The sequence below is a fragment of the Botrytis fragariae genome (assembly GCF_013461495.1).
Source record: "Botrytis fragariae strain BVB16 chromosome Unknown tig00000274, whole genome shotgun sequence".
NCBI classification, from domain to species: domain Eukaryota; kingdom Fungi; phylum Ascomycota; class Leotiomycetes; order Helotiales; family Sclerotiniaceae; genus Botrytis; species Botrytis fragariae.
In genome coordinates this window covers 82,022-101,386 of record NW_023501007.1, presented here as the reverse complement: position 1 = coordinate 101,386, position 19,365 = coordinate 82,022, and the positions used below count along the sequence as shown (strand labels likewise).

Sequence of the window (19,365 nt, the reverse complement as noted above, 5' to 3'; positions counted from 1 at the left end):
CATAACGAAGCTGTACTTCGTAAAGCTAGTCAATTATTGGGAAGATTACCGAATGTGGAAGCCAGGTCTTGGTGTTGTCTAAACATAATATACCGTTTGGCGTCCACTTACGTAGTAACTCACCAGTCGTACCTGCTGCCACTTCTTCAAATCTCACAAAGTGTTATCTTCCAAACCAATTTTTTTTACAGCTAAATTATCAGATTATCTTGGAACTTTTCATTGCCTGGATAATTGTACGTTAGCCTCAAAGTCAATTCTGCCGAAAATCAAGGACTTGATCAAGTGTTTGAAGTTTGGCTACGTCACATGAAATCATCTGTAGCTGAATCCCTAGTACGGAGTACCTACCTAGGACACTACCTAGGGTATGATGTTTGATGTAGCGATGTGGCTAACACTGGTTTGATGTAAGTCAATTATTCTCGGTCTTCTCTACGTAGTACTTTGACAGAGTACAAAGTACATGCGGAGTAGGAGATTGCGCACAACAAGTTATATTATTTTCAACCTGAAATTAACTATCGATTATCACACTGCACTTGTGCCATCCGTGCCCAATCAGCTAGCCCACCGCAGAACAAATTCTGTCCAAAGAAACCGATTTGATCCTGTCTTTCGGTCTAATTAACCACAAGTCTGAAGTTAATCAATCAGATCGTGCAAGTGCGAGTGCGGGGGTGACGAAGCTCAGTATTGTTATTATTGAATTGAGAAAAAAATTGGTTTAGTTATTTGTCTACTTCAATCCACATCAATATCACATCACGATTAAAAGTCTTCTTAAGAAATTGTTCATACATAGAAAAATACTGGCATTGCCAAAAAGACTCTTGTTTTTCACTTGCTTTTGCAATTGCCTTCAAGATGGTCAGTATTGTGTTCCTATTCAACTCTACATTATGCATCTGGGTCAAATATGCAATTGCTAACTCAACAATCTTATAGTCTTCTCAGAATGCAGGATCTGGAACATCTACTACTACATCAAGCTCTGCATCCAGTCTTGTTTCTACTTTGATACCTGTCGCCGCTCTTGCTGTGGTATACATCATTGGCTTCTTGGTCCTTCGCGCAAAATATTTACGCGTCTACCAACCTCGAACCTTCTTACCAACACTTCGCGAGGATGAAAGGACATCGCGGTTATCTGATAGCAAATTTGGCTGGCTTGCTCCCTTCAGAAGTATTCCAGATGAACATGTCTTGGACCATCAATCCCTTGATGGTTACTTTTACCTTCGATTCTTCGGATTGTTGACCAAGATATGTTTTGTTGGTTGTTGTATAACTTTCCCCATCTTATTTCCGGTCAACGCGACTGGTGGTGGTGGCCAGAAGGAGCTTGATATACTGTCTTTCAGTAATGTAGTTGATAAGAATCGATACTATGCCCATACATTTGTTGCATGGATATTCCTCAGTCAGTATTCCTTGTACTAGTCTTTCGTTCTTCAGGTCTCTCCCACGTTTGCTCGAAAATCTGCTGACAATTTTAGGTTTCGTTATATTCATGATCACCAAAGAAACCATGTTCTTTATCAATGTTCGGCACAACTATATGTTAGCCCCATTCAATGCGTCGAGAATTTCATCCAAGACTGTCCTCTTCACCTTTATCCCACAGGAACATTTGAATGAATCAGCATTAAAGGAGGCTCTTGGAGGAGATGCTGTTGTTGCTCGTATATGGATGGCTAAAGATTGTGAGAAGCTCACGGAGAAAGTAGAAGAGCGAGATACCGATGCAATGAAGCTGGAAAATGCCGAAATTAAAATGATCAAATCCGCAAATGATAGACGCCTTAAATGGGAAAAGAAATGGGCTAAGGCGGAGAAGAAAGGAAAGCCAAAGCCAGCGCGAAAGAATGTGGATACCGAAGCTGGACTTGTCTCCGAATGGATGAAGAAGACAGATCGACCATCGCATCGTCTAGGGAAGATACCGTTGATCGGAAAGAAAGTCGATACCATTGATTGGTCTCGAAACGAACTTCAAAAACTTATTCCAGAAATCGAAAAGGAGCAGGGAACTGTAGTGGGCCAAAATGGGACATCACTCCCTGCTGCCTTTGTTGAATTCAGATCCCAATTTGAAGCCAATTATGCATTCCAAAGATTCAGTGCAAAGAACCCAACCAAGTTGGACCCAAGAGCTATCGCAGTCAAACCCAAGGAAGTCATTTGGAAGAACCTCAAAATCAAGAAAACACAGAGAAAGATGAGGGTGATCGCTACTGCGACATTCTTGACTGCTATGATTATCTTTTGGTCGATTCCTGTTGCTGTTGTCGGTGCTATCAGCAACATCAACTATTTGACTGAAAAAGTTCCTTTCTTGTCATTCATTAACGATATCCCAAGTGTTATTCTTGGTGTCGTCACTGGTTTACTTCCCTCAGTCGCATTATCAATCCTGATGGCTTTGGTACCCATCGTCTGCAGGTGGATGGCCAAACTCAGTGGTGAGGTGACAACACCGGCTGTGGAACTTAAATGCCAGAATTGGTATTTCGCATTCCAAGTCATACAAGTATTCTTGGTCACCACATTCTCATCTGGAGCGGCAGCTGTGGTATCCGAAATCATTGCGAATCCCTCTTCAGCTACCACATTACTCGCTCAAAGTTTACCAAAAGCTTCCAACTTCTTCATATCTTACATCATTGTTCAAGGTCTTGGAATTGCAGCTGGAAATTTGATCAACGTTGGCGCTCTGGTCATGTTAACCATTGGTGGTAAATTCCTCGATAAGTCACCAAGAAAAATGTACAATCGATACATTACACTGGCTGGTCTCGGTTGGGGATCCTTATATCCGAAGTTTGCTTGTTTAGGAGTTATTGGTATGTTCATGCAGTCCTGACACACAGAATGTTTATTTCTAACAATAAATTAGCAATCTCTTATTCTTGCATCGCACCCCTTGTTCTCGGATTTGCAACTATTGGGTTCGCAATCGTCTACCTTGCCGTCCGTTATAATATGTTCTTCGTTCTTTCCAACAATGTCGATACTCGAGGATCTTCGTATGCTAAAGCTCTGCAACAATTAATGGTCGGAGTGTACATCTCCGAAGTCTGTCTACTCGGTCTATTCGCCATTAATACGACAATAGGTCCAATCGTTCTTATGGGCGTTTTTATTTTCCTGACGGCTGTTTACCATGCTGTGATGCGTCATGCTTTGAAGCCTTTAACTATGTACCTTCCAAGGTCCACTGATGGTGATGATCAAGTTGCTTTATTCGAGACGCCATCAAACAATACTCACGAATATACCAAGTCTGCACTCCCACCCACACAATCCGAAGGTCGTGGAGAAGATGTCAAGAAGTCCAAGAAAGTCGCGATGCTTGGAAAACTGTTTGATCCAAGAAAATTCAAATCACACGCGCGTGCCAAGAAATTTGTGACTAGTCGCGAGGAGCTTCCATCGTATGAGGAAGCTGTTGAGAGTCAGGCTTACCTTGATCCTGCCATTACAAGCCCCCCTCAAACTTTGTGGATTGTTAGGGATGAAATGGGCATTAGTCAACACGAGGTTGAGGCAACCAGTGGGATAATCCCAATTAGTGACGAGCTTTCAACCTTCAATGAGAAGGGGAAGGTTGTCTGGAATCAAGATACAGTATTGCAGGCGCCAATTCGGGAAAAGAGAATCGACTATTGATTCTTAAGCGCATTACCCAGGTCTATATCATGTATGGTCGGAATCATGGATATATCACGGCGTGTCATGGTGGGCGAAGTGGTTTGGAAGAGTGTGATAATGAGGTTTTGTGTTAGGAGGAGATGGACATACCCAAATGATTATTGTTTGTGCTTGTTTGCTTGCGCCTTCTGCGCATGAATAATGTTTTGTAATTAATTATAATTTTATCCCTCGTCTGAAACTACAACCATCTATACAACTTTGCATTTCCCAATCGGAATGACTCATTTCATCTGACTCTCTGGTACCAATCTTACGCAGCTATTTTGATCCCGGTCATAGACAAAGGGATGAATCTGACAGTCCCATTCCTTCATTGCTCGCTGAACACTAGGTTGCTGTCTTAACCATTCTACTTCAGACAATACGTAAAGTTCCGTGAAATGACGATTCCGTGATTGAGGTGATTGAGCAGGTGGTTCGAGTGCGTCGGACTCTTGATGAAGTTGGATGATATCACTGCATGTGTTAGTGGGACTTGTGTTGCCATAGGACCAGAAGTGAATGGAGCGTGGGTGATATAGAGGTTGAGGAAGAAAGGTGGCACGTGAGTATGTCTAGGCAGTATTGGGGAGAATTACCGATACCAGTTGTTACTATCACTTTCTGATTCTTCAAGCAGATGACAATCATAGTGGCCGCATATTATGATATGTTGTACCTGATACCGATGACTTTAGCATTCGAGTTTCACTATATAGCAGGCTTTAACATACCTTTAGAACATCGACGGCCCATTCAATTGCACTTCCACTGCTTGTATCTCCGACGCTCACACGGTTTCCTAAGTTACGGTGGACGAAAATCTCGGATCTCTTAACATTGGTGAGAGCATCAGTTTCTGATACCAGGGAATCAGAACACCCTATCCAGAGTACAGTTTCTTTTGGTTCTTGGGCATTAGTAGTTGAGTCCCGGGAAGGTGGAGGCGACGGTGGAGAAGAGGTTGATGGACTGTTGAATTGGAGTAGATTGGCTGGAACAGATTGAACAGAGTAACGGAGGGAGGGGAGTGGAATTGTCATTTTCACGAATTTCTTTGGTTAAAAGTTTGATTGGAAGATGTATGTTCAATCAATGTTTCTGAGAGGGAGAAAAGAATGTAAAATTATTACTTTCATTCAGTTCTCAATGTATATGCAATGGTAAGTGATCACAAGACAGTGGAGATTCATAATGTTTAGAAAAGGTTAGTCCATGAAAATGAGTCCTTAGCGGCTTAACGTGGGGTGACTTGTTACAAAAATCACGCCACATAGCATGCAGTATGAAGCTTAGTGAAAGCTTGTTTTTGTCTCTTCCAGTAGAATTGATGGGGGATTTTGGAAAAATGGAATCTAGATTATATATATGGTAGGATTGGGAAGCAATTCGAGAAACGATATCAGGCTGTGTAGATCTGCCTCGAGAATGGCGGAAGAGCAGAACAGAGTACAGTAGGAGAGTAGTGTAGTCCCCAAAGTAGAGTGGGCTATACAAAGCGATGCCTGAAACGACCATCTGTGTTGTCGATGCTTCCAGCTTAAATATGGGAAGATATAGCCTGAAATTCATGCAGACGGTAGATAAATAATCAACCTCCTTCCGCCCTACTTCGTACATGACTAACTCGCTCTTCATGCATGGGGAAGCTGATTGTGTCGCCACCTGGAAGCTCCACTCCACAATGGCCACTGAGATCAATTGTTAGAAAGAACTGAAATCATGCAAATTCGATGGGATAAAACAGGCCAAGAAAGCGACAGATACGACCGCATGAGTGTTGTGCTTCTAGCAGCACATAAGGCTGTGATGCCATTGTCCATCACCACCAAGCGCGTTTCATAGTAGGGAGATATGATGGTACTACAAATCAAAAGCTATGAGGTTTTCCAGCTTGATTCTCATATTCTCACTACTAGGGAGAGATAGAGATGCTTAGGCGTTATTTCGACCGCATTAATGTTTTTGAGAAGTTATTCAAGTAGAGAACCTGCGGACTCACCCGACACTCACGACAGTTGGGGGCTAAATTCGCGGGGTAAAGTACTAGTCTTCTTTTCAATCATGAACCAAATAGAATATCTAGAGATCACCGGGAAACATTCCAATTTGCTCGGTGACTGAACATTGGGATGCTCTTTCTGTCTGCTAAGTACTCGTTTTCAAAGATCTGAGTGGAGAAGAGAAGTATTTGATAATGAAGGTGAAGATGTGATTGCTGGTGTGACAGATTGTACTCCGTACTCTGTGCATCAAGAACTATGTGGGGTGTAGGTGCCAAAGTTACTTTCACCTCACTGAAAGTCGAAAAAATTTATTATTACTGGACCTAGGTACCCAGACATTTCTCATTTGTGAAACCAACTCACCTCTTTACTATTCTCGCTTTACCTTATCGTCGCCCATTTGTTGCTGACCTTTCTTGTCCATTGTGATGTGAAGGATCTTTCAACGGATTGCCACAAACATTGGAGGAACTAAAAGCCGTACTTCAGATTGAAATTTGTCATGATGGGGCTTTCTACGCTATTGCGACATTATTCGCAAGTTCAATCAAAACTTCAACTCCTCATTGCCATTCACTCAATCTTTTTACCGCGATGACCTCTCCCTCTTCTGATGAGATTTTTGATGGTTGGAGTGGAATCAAAGAAGATGATTTCTCCAAAACGATATTCGAGGCATTTGGGCTATCCAGCGATGATAATTATGTATATCGCGCCGAATCATTCGCCATGACATTATCACAAATTCAAGAAACCACTAGTACGGGAAAACTAAAGTATCATTACCAAGATCATGGCAAGGTTGTTCAGGTAGGCCATTTCTATTCACAACTTGTAGATTGATGTTGACTGACTTCTAAGGTACCACTCGCAGACATCGATGCCTATACTTCGATATTCTCTTCCAAGACCGATACATCTAAAGCTCTAGTAGCGTTCTCCTCCAACGCAAAGAAAAGTTCACCTCGAGAGTGGGTTGCGAATTATCTCCAATCTCGCCGAATTGCTCCTTCATATAAGATACCGAAAGCCAAAGCACACATAAATCCATACTATGATATCTGGGCCCATACATGTCGGATGGTATCTTTCCTTGGACCACTTCCCGATGCACATTATGCGGATCCTGCGGCCGCAAAAATGACTCATCCTGTTCTTCCTGTTCTTTACCATCATTTTGGATGTGTCGTACCATCTTACGATTCGCTTTACATAATATCTCAACTTGTGGAAGAGTCAAAAGCCGATGGAGTTATTGATATGGCAAGTGGAAGTGGATATTGGACATATATGTTACGCCGAATGAAGGTGAAGGTCAACGCTGTTGATAACATGGCAAGTGAATATAGAAATATGTGGATACCTGATACTGAAAAGGCAGATGGGATGGAATATTTGAGGAAGAATGCTGGAGGAAAGAACAAAGTTTTATTAATGGTATACATGATTACAGCTGGGACATTTACGAAACGGGTATTGAACGCTTATAAAGGGAATACAATTGTAGCAGTCGGAACACAAAACGCGAATCGATACACAGGATTTAGCGACTGTAGTATGGAAGAGTGGTTTCAGAAAGAGATGAGTGATTGGGAGCTCACTTGTAGGATCGCAATGCCAAGTTTTGCAGGAAAGGATGAAGGGATGTTTGTATGGAAGAGAAGGAGTTTATGAGGTTATGAAAATTGGTGAGGGCGTGGAATTGGGCAAAACCTATGGTGGCTCATGATGTATGATGGGCTAGAAATTTTATTGTGTTATTGGGGTATTCCATTTGATACTGGTATCAATCATGCTTCTGTGATGTACATTCTGGTCATTTTGAAAACCCTGGTATCACTCTCAAATACCTTTTCTGACCTGTTGCTAAGTAGCTTCGAATGATGACTTGAGCATCACTTTTGGGACTTCAGTAATTATCTACATCAAGGTTAGAAAATTGTGTGGCCTGTGACGATTATTACAGTGGTGAATTTATGAGTGAAGACTTCAGGAGTGACGAAACGAGGTTGGATATCATGGTGAAGAGTGAACCGAACACAGTTGAGAGGCTGCCGAATTTTTGGTCCAGGAACAGTTAGTAAGGGCTATCTATGACTTCCGAATAATGCAAGTGCTTTCGTGGCGTGACTCAGTCTATGGGACTGCGAAAGGATATATTAGTATAAGAGGCTATGGAGATACTAGATCAGGAGGTGGTGGAGGGGTAGTTCTAATATGAAACTGGAAGCTTGAAGGAATGATGATCGGGGAGACGAGGGGACAGAACATACGTGGCAGGTAGAAGTGAATTTTGTTTCATCAGGATGCGCATATCCTTAAATTCTAGGATGAATCAAGTTCACTATGTTAACGTTTCTGGCTGTCCAAGGCAGCTATTATATCAACGTGCTTTCTACATGCGGTAGTACGTGTAGAGTCGGGTATGGCTCTCCAACATTCGTTGTTGTACTCCTATTACCATTACTGTTTTTCTGTATACTAGTGTTTATTTAGTATTGCCATCCTATAGAAACTGCCAAGAGCTTTTTTCTTTAGCTATGTTACGTAGTCCTAGACTAATACAGAATACCGAAGAACCTATCATTCTGGTTCAGTCAATCGATCAATCAATCATCACTAACCCTATAACTAGCTAATCTAGCCCCCTAACACCTCAAGAATAGATCTCAGTGCCAGTATTCTCTAAAGCCTCTCCTCTAACTATTCTCCCAAGCCCCTACCAAGGTTGTCTATTTGAGGAACAATTTATTAAATTTCATTATTTGTATATATTTCTAACGAAATTTAGTATTCAAGTTGACACCGAATAACCTCAATGATATGTACAAAAATCATCTATGAGTATAACACAACAATAATGCTTCAAAACTTCTCAGGTCTGATTATATTAGCACTGTGATTGCTTTACACAAGCACAAGGGTCACAGGTACTTCGTCAACGAAGTTGTCTTTGCCTTCCCACAAATTCAGAAACCCAAGCCTTCGAAACATCATTTCTCCTTTGTCAATCTTTTTTAATAACAAGCAATTATCAGGTGAACTCTGAACTCCAAAAAGCGGTAGTATATATAAGTCGTCAGCCACACAAAAGTGCTCATCAAAAGATGCTTTGCCTCTGATCAGCCTTATTTTATCATTCTGGGATGACGAGTAATCCGTGAGCTTATATGCCGTAAAAAATCTCTCTTTCGGGCAATCTAAATCTTTGACTGGTTCCAATAATAGAACTCTCAGAAGTGAACTTCGTAATCTTAATAATCCATTTGAATTCAGACCACCCGAATCTTTAGTTGAGCTTTCAGGTACCAGCTTTGACACCTCGACAAACAGACATTTTTGATATGGTTCCCACTCCCACTTCCTACAATTGACTACAGAGGTGTCTAAGTAATCTTCGTCTACGCCTGTAGAATCCCAACCTGGAATAATACCCGGGTTATGATAAACAATTCGGTAACCTGGCCTTGATGCCCATGACCATGAAGGTAATGATGATGCTGACTGGGTATTTTGGGTATTTTGGATGGATTCATTGTTTTTCGGCAAAAGGCTCCATGCTAATCCGTACGCTATGTCTGATTTCCATAACCCGTAGAAATAGTCATTTGGTAATTCTTGAAACGCTAATGCTAGTCCAGATAGTGCAATAAGCCTGTCGGACTCATGGGTAAAATTTCGATGGCTATACATCACAACCGCTTGATACCACCATAAATATCTTTGCCTATTGTCCAATGAACTTGCAGGAAGACACTTTTTATCATTTCTTATATAATGATCATAGTCTGCTTTGCTATTTGAGGGTTTCATCCCCATAGGTAATCCTTCATTAGCATTTTTAGAAGCACAAATCCAATGCATTCCAGATTTAGAAAATCTTAAAGTCCTGATAGGTAGAAATTTCTCTTGGAAAGCCCAACCGCGTGTGTCTAAGTGCCCCCATTGCTTATCCGCCATGTCAAGGCACGAAAATGACGTTTTTCTTGTAGTTGTTCCATCATCGGTTGTATACTGAAAGTTCAGCAAAGTAGGGTAGATTCGCCGTGGATCTTGAACGAATAGACTGGCCTGGCTGTTATCACCAATAGCAGCAGCTATTGTGAGTATTGAATTCGAATAAATATGGCTCATTTGACATGCTTGATCGTTCCAGTCATCTGGGTCGTCTTGAATAATACATAGGGCATCGATCCAGATGAACTTAATACCCAAATGTCTACATACAAGAAAAGAGTCGGTGAGAGTTCTTGGGAGATTTGAAACATCGATAGCCTCCTTCAAGGTCTCGATATTCCTACTTGTTGTGAAGTGTCGGGGAGGTATAGTTTCTTTACCCCAACAGTAGGAAAGCGCTGCATAGGATCCGAACCGCTTTTTACCCCTTTTGCCAACGGACAGAAATACCCGTTTCGATCCTTCTATTTCCCCAACATCCAGAACTCTGAGAGGAAGCTCTGTATTCATCTGAAGTTGTGCAGAACATTGCGTATGGTTCTTCATGCAATCCTCTAGCCATCTAGCTGCTAAGCTGAAATTTGTTGTAGATCCAGTGGTTGAATTGCCATAGTATTTTTGCGTGATATATACTAAGTATAAGAAAATAAGTATTGATACGAAAATTGAGTTGATAGATTACAAGTCTAGGTCACCTACCATTTTGATCCTTTAATCTCAGATAGACGAAGATTTCAGGTCCAAGATTTACACGAAGAGCTCCCAGGTAATCCTGTTCTCTTTCAGATGAAATCTCATTCTCATGAGGGTTATAGCAAAGGTAGACTTCCAAAGAATCATTCTTATCAAATAGTTCTTTCGCCCATGCTTCTTCAAGTATGTGTTGTTCAAGCAAGTTGTAAAGTTGATAACAGAAAGGACAGCCGTTATCTGCTGATTTTCGTAACGTTTTCAAATTGGGATGATGAAAATAAAACAGTTCACCCTTTAGACCTGAAATTTCTAGTGCTTCGTTGATGTCATCATCAGAAAGTTGTTCCTCATAGCATTCATTATCGTCGTCATCAGTCGGCCAGGCTTCAGGGTCTATGACACTTATTTTCTCTCTTCTCGTCAACTGTAATTTTGGCTTAAAATGGATATCATGACAGACATTACAAAGCATATTTCTGTGGTAGGAAAAGACTATAAGCTTAAGAAATCATAATGTGGACTTGGAGACTGACCTTATCTATTAAATAATTACCATTGAGGCTAAGCAAATTAATTGCAATTTTGGCTTAGCTCATTGAGCAGTATACAAGGGTTTCGCAGTGACGCAACTGACTGCTAATAACCGATTTAGATAAAGGGGGCTGATAACAATCCTAATCCCAAGCAATACAATACAACTATTCCCTTAGTTTCTCATTCATCAATATTTCTTCACACTTCACACTGCTTTAGTTTCGACAATTCTTTGCTTTATAAATATCAACAAAAAGCACTCAATCTTATAATGACTATCTCTATCTATATAATACAGAACTTATCATCTCCTAAGCTATTACTAGAATTCAGTCTAAGAACGATTCATAAAGTCCTCGAAAACTTTGATTACAAATCTAGTCTTTCCAAAAAGCTATAACGTGGTTTATCAGTATATAGCCTATATCAATATATTGTCTATTTTATTTTATATACAAAATTTGTTTATATACAATTGTATACTTTTTTTATTTATTAATTAAATTTTTTAAAACCCAAATATATAAAATTTAAATATAAATATATTACAAAAATCTAAGCTTTTTTTAAAAAAATTCGAATTAATATAAGAATTATTACAGAAATAGTTTTTTTATAACAAAAATCATAACAGTTTCTACTTTTTTTAAAAATATAATAAGAAAATTTATATAAAAACTATATATTTAAAAGAGCAGATTTTTTATTATTATTTAATAATTTTTTTATCAAGAAAATAATAATTAGTTATTAAAATATGATTATTAAAAAAGCTCAATTTTGATGCATTTTTGAAGTAGGCCATATGCTGATATAGGCCATGCACTAATAAACCACGTTAAATCATCATCAATCAATCTCTGAAAAGATATCCCTATTCTTGTGACTTTCTTAGCTAATTACATCGAACGATATGACTTTGCATGAAGAGTGCCTTACCACTTACATTGACACATGGGTTTGTTTGGTAGTTAGTATACTATGGTATCTGAGTACTGGAGATCAATCTTTCGGGCTTTGGAACCGAATCGGTATAGTATAGACGATGAAAGAATGGAGCGTAGTGCAAGACCTAAACAAAAATTGTATGATTATTATTGTGATAAGACTTTCTTTTATATCTATAAAGCTCACGGGGATTGAGATCGATTTAACAGCTGTCAATATTTGATAAATGTATTACAGTCATAAGTTAGTCTTTTCGTGAATCTGGAAAGAAAGATGGGAATAGCATCGTAGCATGGGTGCAAGGATTATTTCACCGACAATAACATTTGCAAGCCCAGCATGCCTATGCATTTTTTACAAACTTCCCACTATCCCGGAAATTCCTCCCAACCCTGAAGAAGCCGCTCTATTAATAGGTTTCATTAACTTTTGGAAAGTCCAACTAGAGGGAGGGAGGATATTGCTAAAAAACATATTATGAGCTACCACAAGCCAGATAACTGTTTTCGTTTTTTATACAGATTTTCTATGGTTTATTCCATACAATTGATTCTGTGTATTCGATATTGTAATTATGGCCGCGTAAATGACACTCGTGACGGTCGTTGCTTGTACATTTAAAGTAGTAAGGAAAACCAAAATTGTGATGGAGAAAGGAGAAACAATATGGAGCCTGGAAATAGGCGGCAGAAGTGTTGCTGGCTCGAGGCTGCTTCACTGCTGGCTTGGCTGGGTAGAATTTGGAAGAGGGCAGGGGCTGATGGCGCGATTTAGAGAAAGTGATATATCTTTCAACTAGGGTTGGGGCGACTACATGGTTATTTGAATTACCTACCTTGTAGTTCGAGTCATAGTGACGGCTTATCAGTGGATACCTACCTGGACATTCATCTCAAACCCCAGCCTTGGCAGAATGGACTTAACACAACAACAGTTTGTGTTCGGAAATGAAGTTCTATTGAGCATGTGTCAGATAAAGTCAAGAGATGAAAGTTTTCATAGAACGAAGTTGGGACTGCTATCCATCTATCTCCGATTGAGGGAATATGGCAGAGGCCAGAATAGTCTCAATCTTACCTTCGAAGTGATGGCAGCAGTGCAATGATGAATGTTTAAGAGATAACGTAGTTTATTATTACATGCACTATATCAGCTGCTATACTACTCCTTTTTTCATACAAAATTCGTCTGTATATAACCGTGTACTTCATTTATTTATTAATAGAATTTAACAAAGTTTTATATATAATATTTAATAATAAAAATATTATAAAATTTAAATTAGTTTTCAAAAAGTTTAATTAATATAAGGGTTATTACTTTAGATTCTTATATAAAGAATTATCATCTTTTGTCTCATTCAAATTTTTATATCTACTATTTCAATTGATATCCTTATATATTTGATAATAATCACTAATCTTTCCCTTAGCTATATAAACTAGCTCGGCAGATCGATAATCAATATATATCAAAAGAAATATAATTATTACAAATGCTAAATATTGATTTTCAATCAAAAAGATAAACATATCCTAGATTTAGTAATAAATAAGAAGGAGGATAAGGTTGTCTGCTCTTAATACTAAGTTAATCGATTTTTTTTGTTTCAAATTAAACTTTTCAATTAAAATGGTATTGAGATATTACAGTAATATAATCAATAATATCTTTTAATTACTATATACTAATATACCTTACAAACTTCTCTTATATTATTTATATTTATATATTATTCATCGATTCAATTATAAAGCTATTTAAACTAAAGTAGATATTAATATACAGAATTGAATATATATATATATCACAGAGGATAGCTATGTCACTTGGTCACCTTGATTAGGAAGTGGGTATATATAATAATAATAAACCAGATTGACTTGAGGTATAATTATAAGAATTATATTTATTTTATATACTTGAATCGGGTGATAGAGTTGTTTAATTTGGTTAATAGGGCTTACTAATATTAATAATAAAAGAATATTTTGTAATTATATAAGTAGTTATTTTAGAGAAGTGCTATGCTCAATTATGTGATATTATATAAGACGGTGATCTCCGTGACAATATATTTTATAACTTTTATAGACATATTAAAGAAATATTATTATAACCTTTTTATTAAATTTTCAAATAGTTACTCATTAGTCTTACTCATTTCTGAATTTGTAAAACCTAATGTTATATATTAATGTTATATATTAATCTTATAAAATAGAAATCGAAAAAATTACTATTTGTTATAGAAGCTGTCTTTAGGGTTATATAGAAATGATTAGAGATCTTTTAAGATAGTTTAAACTAGACTTCAAATAGGAATTTAATAAGATTATAATTAATTGTAATTCTTATAACTATAATAATAAAACTAATAATTGTTTTTGAGTATAAAGCTTTATATTATAATGAAATCTATTTCTTTATATAGATCTTTATTCTCTATTGTCCTATTGATTCTATTGTATTTCATTAGATGAGAGTAGTGGGATCCAGTGGGAATCTCTAATCCTGTGATTTCCTGATCATGTGACTCGGTATGTTGGATGCTGTTGTAATACTATTTATTACCTTACCTTTTTTATTTCTGGTATATATTAGTGATATTTTTCTTTATAGTATTAGTATCTTTCAATATAAGAGAACCAAATCTATTCAGCTTCTGAATATTGGGTTTATAGTTCTTTAATATAAGCTTAGGCTTTTTTATGCATTAATAAAGATTATTCTACTTTATAACGAAATACTAAAGATTTAAATTCTCTGGGCCGTTATCACAAAGACAACGTTTTCTCGAAGTCTTGATTATAGTTGTTATTATATACAATGCTAGATGAGAATTCTAGGGATAGAGGAAAGAGAATTGAAAAAGGGTTGAAGAAGGAAATAGTACAGTATGTATTGATTTATGTGAGTAACTGTCGAAGAAGAGAGAAATGGGATGGCCACAGGTTAAATAACCTGAGAATAGACATTTTTGGCTCTTTCTTAATTAGAATTGTAATGCTGAGAATGGGAAACGGGAAACGCGAAAGGGCGATGGATGAGGACCCCATCGATTTAGAGGGCTTGGAGGAATAGAGGTTCGCGCTAGTGCACATGGTCAATGTCCTTTGCGCATATTGAGGCTACGTAAAACAACGACGAAGCACACCGAATACAGCGTTCAAAACATCTCGAACTTGCTTTATAAGATAATCCATATCACGGTGTAGTTACCCCCGTAACAATGACCCTAGAGGCAGCTCCTGTAACATATAATAAATCTTAAAAACTTTATTTTTATAATACAGAATTCATATTTGCTTAATTTGTATAACGTGATTCATATACGAGTGGATCATATCATCAAATGGATCACTTCAAAATCACATTAGATTCAAGGTTTTATTAATATTCACATTTTAATAACAAATCAATATTTTTCAAAAAGAAGGAAGCTATAAACAATAATAAAATAACAAATATCTAGATATCTAATTAATATATAAATATTCTTATTATATTTCTAAATTATCACCCTTTTTATTACAAAACAATTATTTTAATAATAATTCTTATATTGATTCGGATTTTGAAAAACTAATTAGAATTTTATAATTTTTATAGACTTAAATATTATATATCAAATTTTTGAAGAATTATATCAATAAGTAAAGGAAGTGTATAGTTATGTATAAACAAATTTTGTATATAAAATGAGTGATTCATTTAATGATATGATTTACTCGTATATGAATCACGTTAGTAAATCAACTTTTGTTAAATTGTATTGTTTTATGAATGTTTATATGGGACCTTGTTCGTCTGGTAGCTCTAGGACTATGGTGCTGATAATCATACACGTGAAGAATATTCATACCAATTCAGCCTGCAATCAGGCTTCATCTTCTATCATTTGACAGTCCCATTTGAAAATTGGAGACTTGATGAGAAGCACTGGGCCTCTGATGTAAAATAATACACAGGCACTCGTAGCTTTGAACCCTGGATAGGACCAAAAATAAATACACTCCCGATATTATATCATGAAATCGTCTTGGGCAACATCACCAAGATGATATCCGCATCTATTCTCACACGTCTACCGTCCAGATCTCATGGCCTGATGAAAGCCAAAGCCAAACAATCCCAAGCTCCAGGTCTACATGCTCCCTCTCATTTTCAACATTCCTTAAACATTGTTATACATATCATGCATTCGATACTCTTCAACTGAGCCTCCATTGCGGGAAGCATGTTCCGGCGTGGCCGTCACAGATTCCGAAGGAGTCTTCGACTGGCTAGCCTCCAGATCAACGTATGGATTGAGATGAGGATCAGACTGAGTCGTACGATGCGTAGAGGTATGAGCGGTTGACCGAAGAGAGGATACATTTTGGATATTGCGTAGCGTGGCTTGAAGATTGAAGTGTGTGAAGAGGAAACTGAGGGTGGGTAGACAAGCAGCGATGAGGGAGAGTCCCGCTTCAAGCATACTCCACCATAAGCCTACTGTGAGTACTTCTGCTATTGAGTTAGAAGGTTGAATCCTGCGAGAAAATATGGGTTTCTTACGTTTGGGGCCTATTACGGCATCTTTGGTAAGACCGGCGAGTAGCTGGATGTATAGTATCATCCTCGCAATTGAGGCGCCAACGGCTCTAGTGACTCAAGTTAATATGCAATCATTTGTCCAGATCATCGCTCATCTTGCACTTACGAGGCTCCAAGAAGAAAGATGCCGCTAACCGCAATCTTCTTCTTCAAAGATAACCGAAGCTTCCATATCTACCGCGTTCAGAAGTCAGTCCGATTTCGTATTATCAAGCGAGTATCGAACACAGGTTGTACAACTTACAATTGGTAGAGGTAAAAGGAGCACATAGATATCAACGAGGAAATCAGAGATGGCTAGACCGTACTCGCTGGTGAAACCAATAGTACAGTACTTAAGCTGCGCAGTGGTGGGGACCCCCAGTTTGCCCAGACTGCTGTACCGCAATCGAATATGATAATGAATATAAAGGCAACTGTCCAAAGGAATATTACGGCAGCGGAGATCTTAGAGACACGGTTGAATGCATCGTTTTTGCTAACGACAAAGATTCGGCGATAAAATGCAATAATGCTCAACTTGATGGAACCATATGCTAATATCATGAATATCTGGAAGGGAAATTCGAGCTAGGGAGCGCCAAGAAAGTTAGCCACAGCCAAGAACTTCCAAGTATGTTTGTTTTGACATCGTTGTGGAACTGTAGAGAAAAGAGACGTTGGATCGACATACCTTCTGGCCAAAAGTAGTTGAGGGATCGGTGTAGAGTTCTTCTTCTTCTGGGGAGAAATCCGATGGTGCTGCCGGAGTTGGTGAACCAAAGGCTCCATTATGGGCCCCTAAAATGTGAATGAGTATAAAATGACGTTATGTATGGTAATATTAAACATCTAACTACCATCAATCAAGCATATTCCCATTCCAATCAGCCATATCTTTAGCTGGTATCAGTCTCCGTCTTTGATAGAGTGATTAAAGTTCTTTGACTCACGAGACCGCTCAATATTAGCCAATCATCGACACCCCTCTTAGTATTCTGGAGACGCCGAGTAAGAAATCGCAAGCCGACAATAAAAATACCGACGATCGGAAGGGTGACCCCGAGAGCAATGACCTCTTGTTCATTCACATACTTGAACGTGAACGTATAGGAAGGTGTATCAGACGATATTTTGCAGGAGAGGTGCTAGCAAGCCAGACGAAAAGGAAAGCTCCGGGAATCAACCTTTCCAACTTTTGTGTGAGTGGAGAAGTGAAGAGAATGCAAGAGAAGGACAGCCTTGGAAAGAACGAAGTCAAATGAAGAGATAGAAATTCTTGTCATAAAAAGGGGGGTGTTGGAATGACCGCCTATCGAGCAGGATGGCGAGCTGGCTGCTGCGCCGTCTGAAGACATTTTTTTCAGCACATAGAACATACAATAGATTGAATGGCGCCGTTTCAATACACAATCTTCAGCACGTAATCTTCCAAAAGGGAACAGAGATAGGCTCCAGTGTGCCCCATTTGTAGCACATTGATAAACCTTGAAATCGACCGAAGAGTCTTTAATGAATCATTTTGTTAGTGACTAGGGCTTATTGGTGTACAGTGTGCAAGCATTCAAAATTAGCGGACTGAAATGATATCATGGTAGCAGTCGAGGAGGCAGAGTACTTTCGACCTACCGTTTCCGGCATTTCTCGTGTCGATACCCGCCGCGGATGCACAGATCTATTGGTATTCAGCTACATGAAATACGACGCTCTTATGAACTCATAATATCCGCACAACGATTTGTAAGTTTTAAAAAGAAATTTGCAGTAGATAAGAAGAGTTTTCGTCGTCCCAAAACCTATCTTCAGATTGCAATTCGATCTTTACTGTTCTATTTAAGGGAACGCAACTGTCGGTGCACTACTCGGTCAACAAACTCGTCGCATCCAAGATGCCACTTCCTGAACACCCACTAACAGTTCGTGGTGGTTGCAACTGCCGAGCTGTTCGCTACAAAATCCAAATTCCATCTCTCGGTGACAGACCTTTCCACCCCTACTTGGACAAGATCAAATCAGGAGAAAATGTCCATTTACCCATGATTGCCATCGACCATTGCAACGACTGTCGCCGTGCCACGGGTGCCGTACTCCCGCTTTGGCTTTGCTCACCAATCAATTACATTACATCCTCACTCCTTCGTCGATCTGCGGCGTCTCAGTCCCCAACAACTAAGGCTGATGGCGATAGCGACGAGGAGCATCGTAGAGGACCTTGGCTATCTGCCGAAGAAATATTTCGACCAGGATTATCAGGTGATGATTCGTTCTTGACGGCTTTCGTATCCTCCGACGCTCGCACGAGATACTTTTGTGGTCGTTGTGGGACAAATATCGGATATCGTATTAGTCCTATGCCGGAGGGGTGGCCCGAAATGCTCGATGTGATGATGGGAACTATCGATAAGAAAGATCTAGATTCGGATGCTATGATTCCTGAGAGGGCGGTTTGGGTGGATCATAGTATTGGCTGGGTGAAGAAATTGGCAAGAGAGGGTCTGGGGAACATCCCACAACACCCGCTCACGAATGTAAGTATACAGGCGCAGGAATAATGGAGACTGCATCGACTATAGTTTCCAAATCAGAATCACCGAACTTTGTTATCTTAAAAATGGACCCACTTTTAAATCTAATCTGTCAGGCGAACCAAAGTTTCACATTTTGCTAGTATTATGAACAGGCATTGAACGGGCACTAATCGTAGACCAGTATGTTATGTGATCAATTCGAGATTGAAAGCCAGTAGAGATGGCACCCAAATTCAGTCTATACGCCTCTTCACAATTATCCATCCAATCTAAACATGCAATACCTTGTACATTTTTGTTCCGCGCCGCAGTCATCATTCTTCAACTTTGGATAATTAGACCGAGCTACTTTTGTGGTATTGCGTCAATATTGACGCAATATCACAGAACTGATATGGAGGGACGGCTTTGCACTTTCTCGGCAG

The 19,365-nt window shown here is 38.9% G+C and overlaps 6 protein-coding genes across 6 annotated transcripts; 3 read left to right on the top strand and 3 right to left on the bottom strand.

Annotated features, from left to right (window-relative positions):
* Positions 1 to 867: 867 nt before the first annotated feature.
* Bfra_012336 (putative duf221 domain-containing protein) lies at positions 868 to 3,672 on the top strand (the record flags this gene model as incomplete). The annotated part of the gene is made up of 4 exons (XM_037342653.1): positions 868 to 870; positions 949 to 1,423; positions 1,500 to 2,846; positions 2,900 to 3,672. The coding sequence occupies 4 exons, from the start codon at positions 868 to 870 to the stop codon at positions 3,670 to 3,672; spliced, it is 2,598 nt and encodes an 865-aa protein (XP_037187375.1).
* A 203-nt stretch (positions 3,673 to 3,875) lies between these two features.
* Bfra_012335 (putative carbonate dehydratase protein) lies at positions 3,876 to 4,739 on the bottom strand (the record flags this gene model as incomplete). Its single annotated transcript, XM_037342652.1, has 3 exons — positions 3,876 to 4,173; positions 4,296 to 4,375; positions 4,431 to 4,739. The coding sequence occupies 3 exons, from the start codon at positions 4,737 to 4,739 to the stop codon at positions 3,939 to 3,941; spliced, it is 624 nt and encodes a 207-aa protein (XP_037187374.1). The 3' UTR covers positions 3,876 to 3,938.
* Positions 4,740 to 6,296: 1,557 nt separating this feature from the next.
* Positions 6,297 to 7,376, top strand: Bfra_012334 (putative transcription factor nrm1 whi5 protein; the record flags this gene model as incomplete). The annotated part of the gene is made up of 2 exons (XM_037342651.1): positions 6,297 to 6,512; positions 6,564 to 7,376. The coding sequence occupies 2 exons, from the start codon at positions 6,297 to 6,299 to the stop codon at positions 7,374 to 7,376; spliced, it is 1,029 nt and encodes a 342-aa protein (XP_037187373.1).
* A 1,233-nt stretch (positions 7,377 to 8,609) lies between these two features.
* On the bottom strand, positions 8,610 to 10,824 carry Bfra_012333 (putative heterokaryon incompatibility protein; the record flags this gene model as incomplete). Its single annotated transcript, XM_037342650.1, has 2 exons — positions 8,610 to 10,291; positions 10,359 to 10,824. The coding sequence occupies 2 exons, from the start codon at positions 10,822 to 10,824 to the stop codon at positions 8,610 to 8,612; spliced, it is 2,148 nt and encodes a 715-aa protein (XP_037187372.1).
* A 5,711-nt stretch (positions 10,825 to 16,535) lies between these two features.
* Positions 16,536 to 17,770, bottom strand: Bfra_012332 (putative integral membrane protein; the record flags this gene model as incomplete). The annotated part of the gene is given in 7 exon segments (XM_037342649.1): positions 16,536 to 16,607; positions 16,678 to 16,730; positions 16,742 to 16,985; positions 17,107 to 17,213; positions 17,270 to 17,309; positions 17,366 to 17,560; positions 17,600 to 17,770. The coding sequence occupies 7 exon segments, from the start codon at positions 17,768 to 17,770 to the stop codon at positions 16,536 to 16,538; spliced, it is 882 nt and encodes a 293-aa protein (XP_037187371.1).
* Positions 17,771 to 18,003: 233 nt separating this feature from the next.
* Positions 18,004 to 18,964, top strand: Bfra_012331 (uncharacterized protein; the record flags this gene model as incomplete). The annotated part of the gene is made up of 2 exons (XM_037342648.1): positions 18,004 to 18,093; positions 18,251 to 18,964. 2 exons carry the CDS (start codon positions 18,004 to 18,006, stop codon positions 18,962 to 18,964), a joined length of 804 nt encoding a protein of 267 aa, XP_037187370.1.
* Between the last annotated feature and the right edge of the window lie 401 nt (positions 18,965 to 19,365).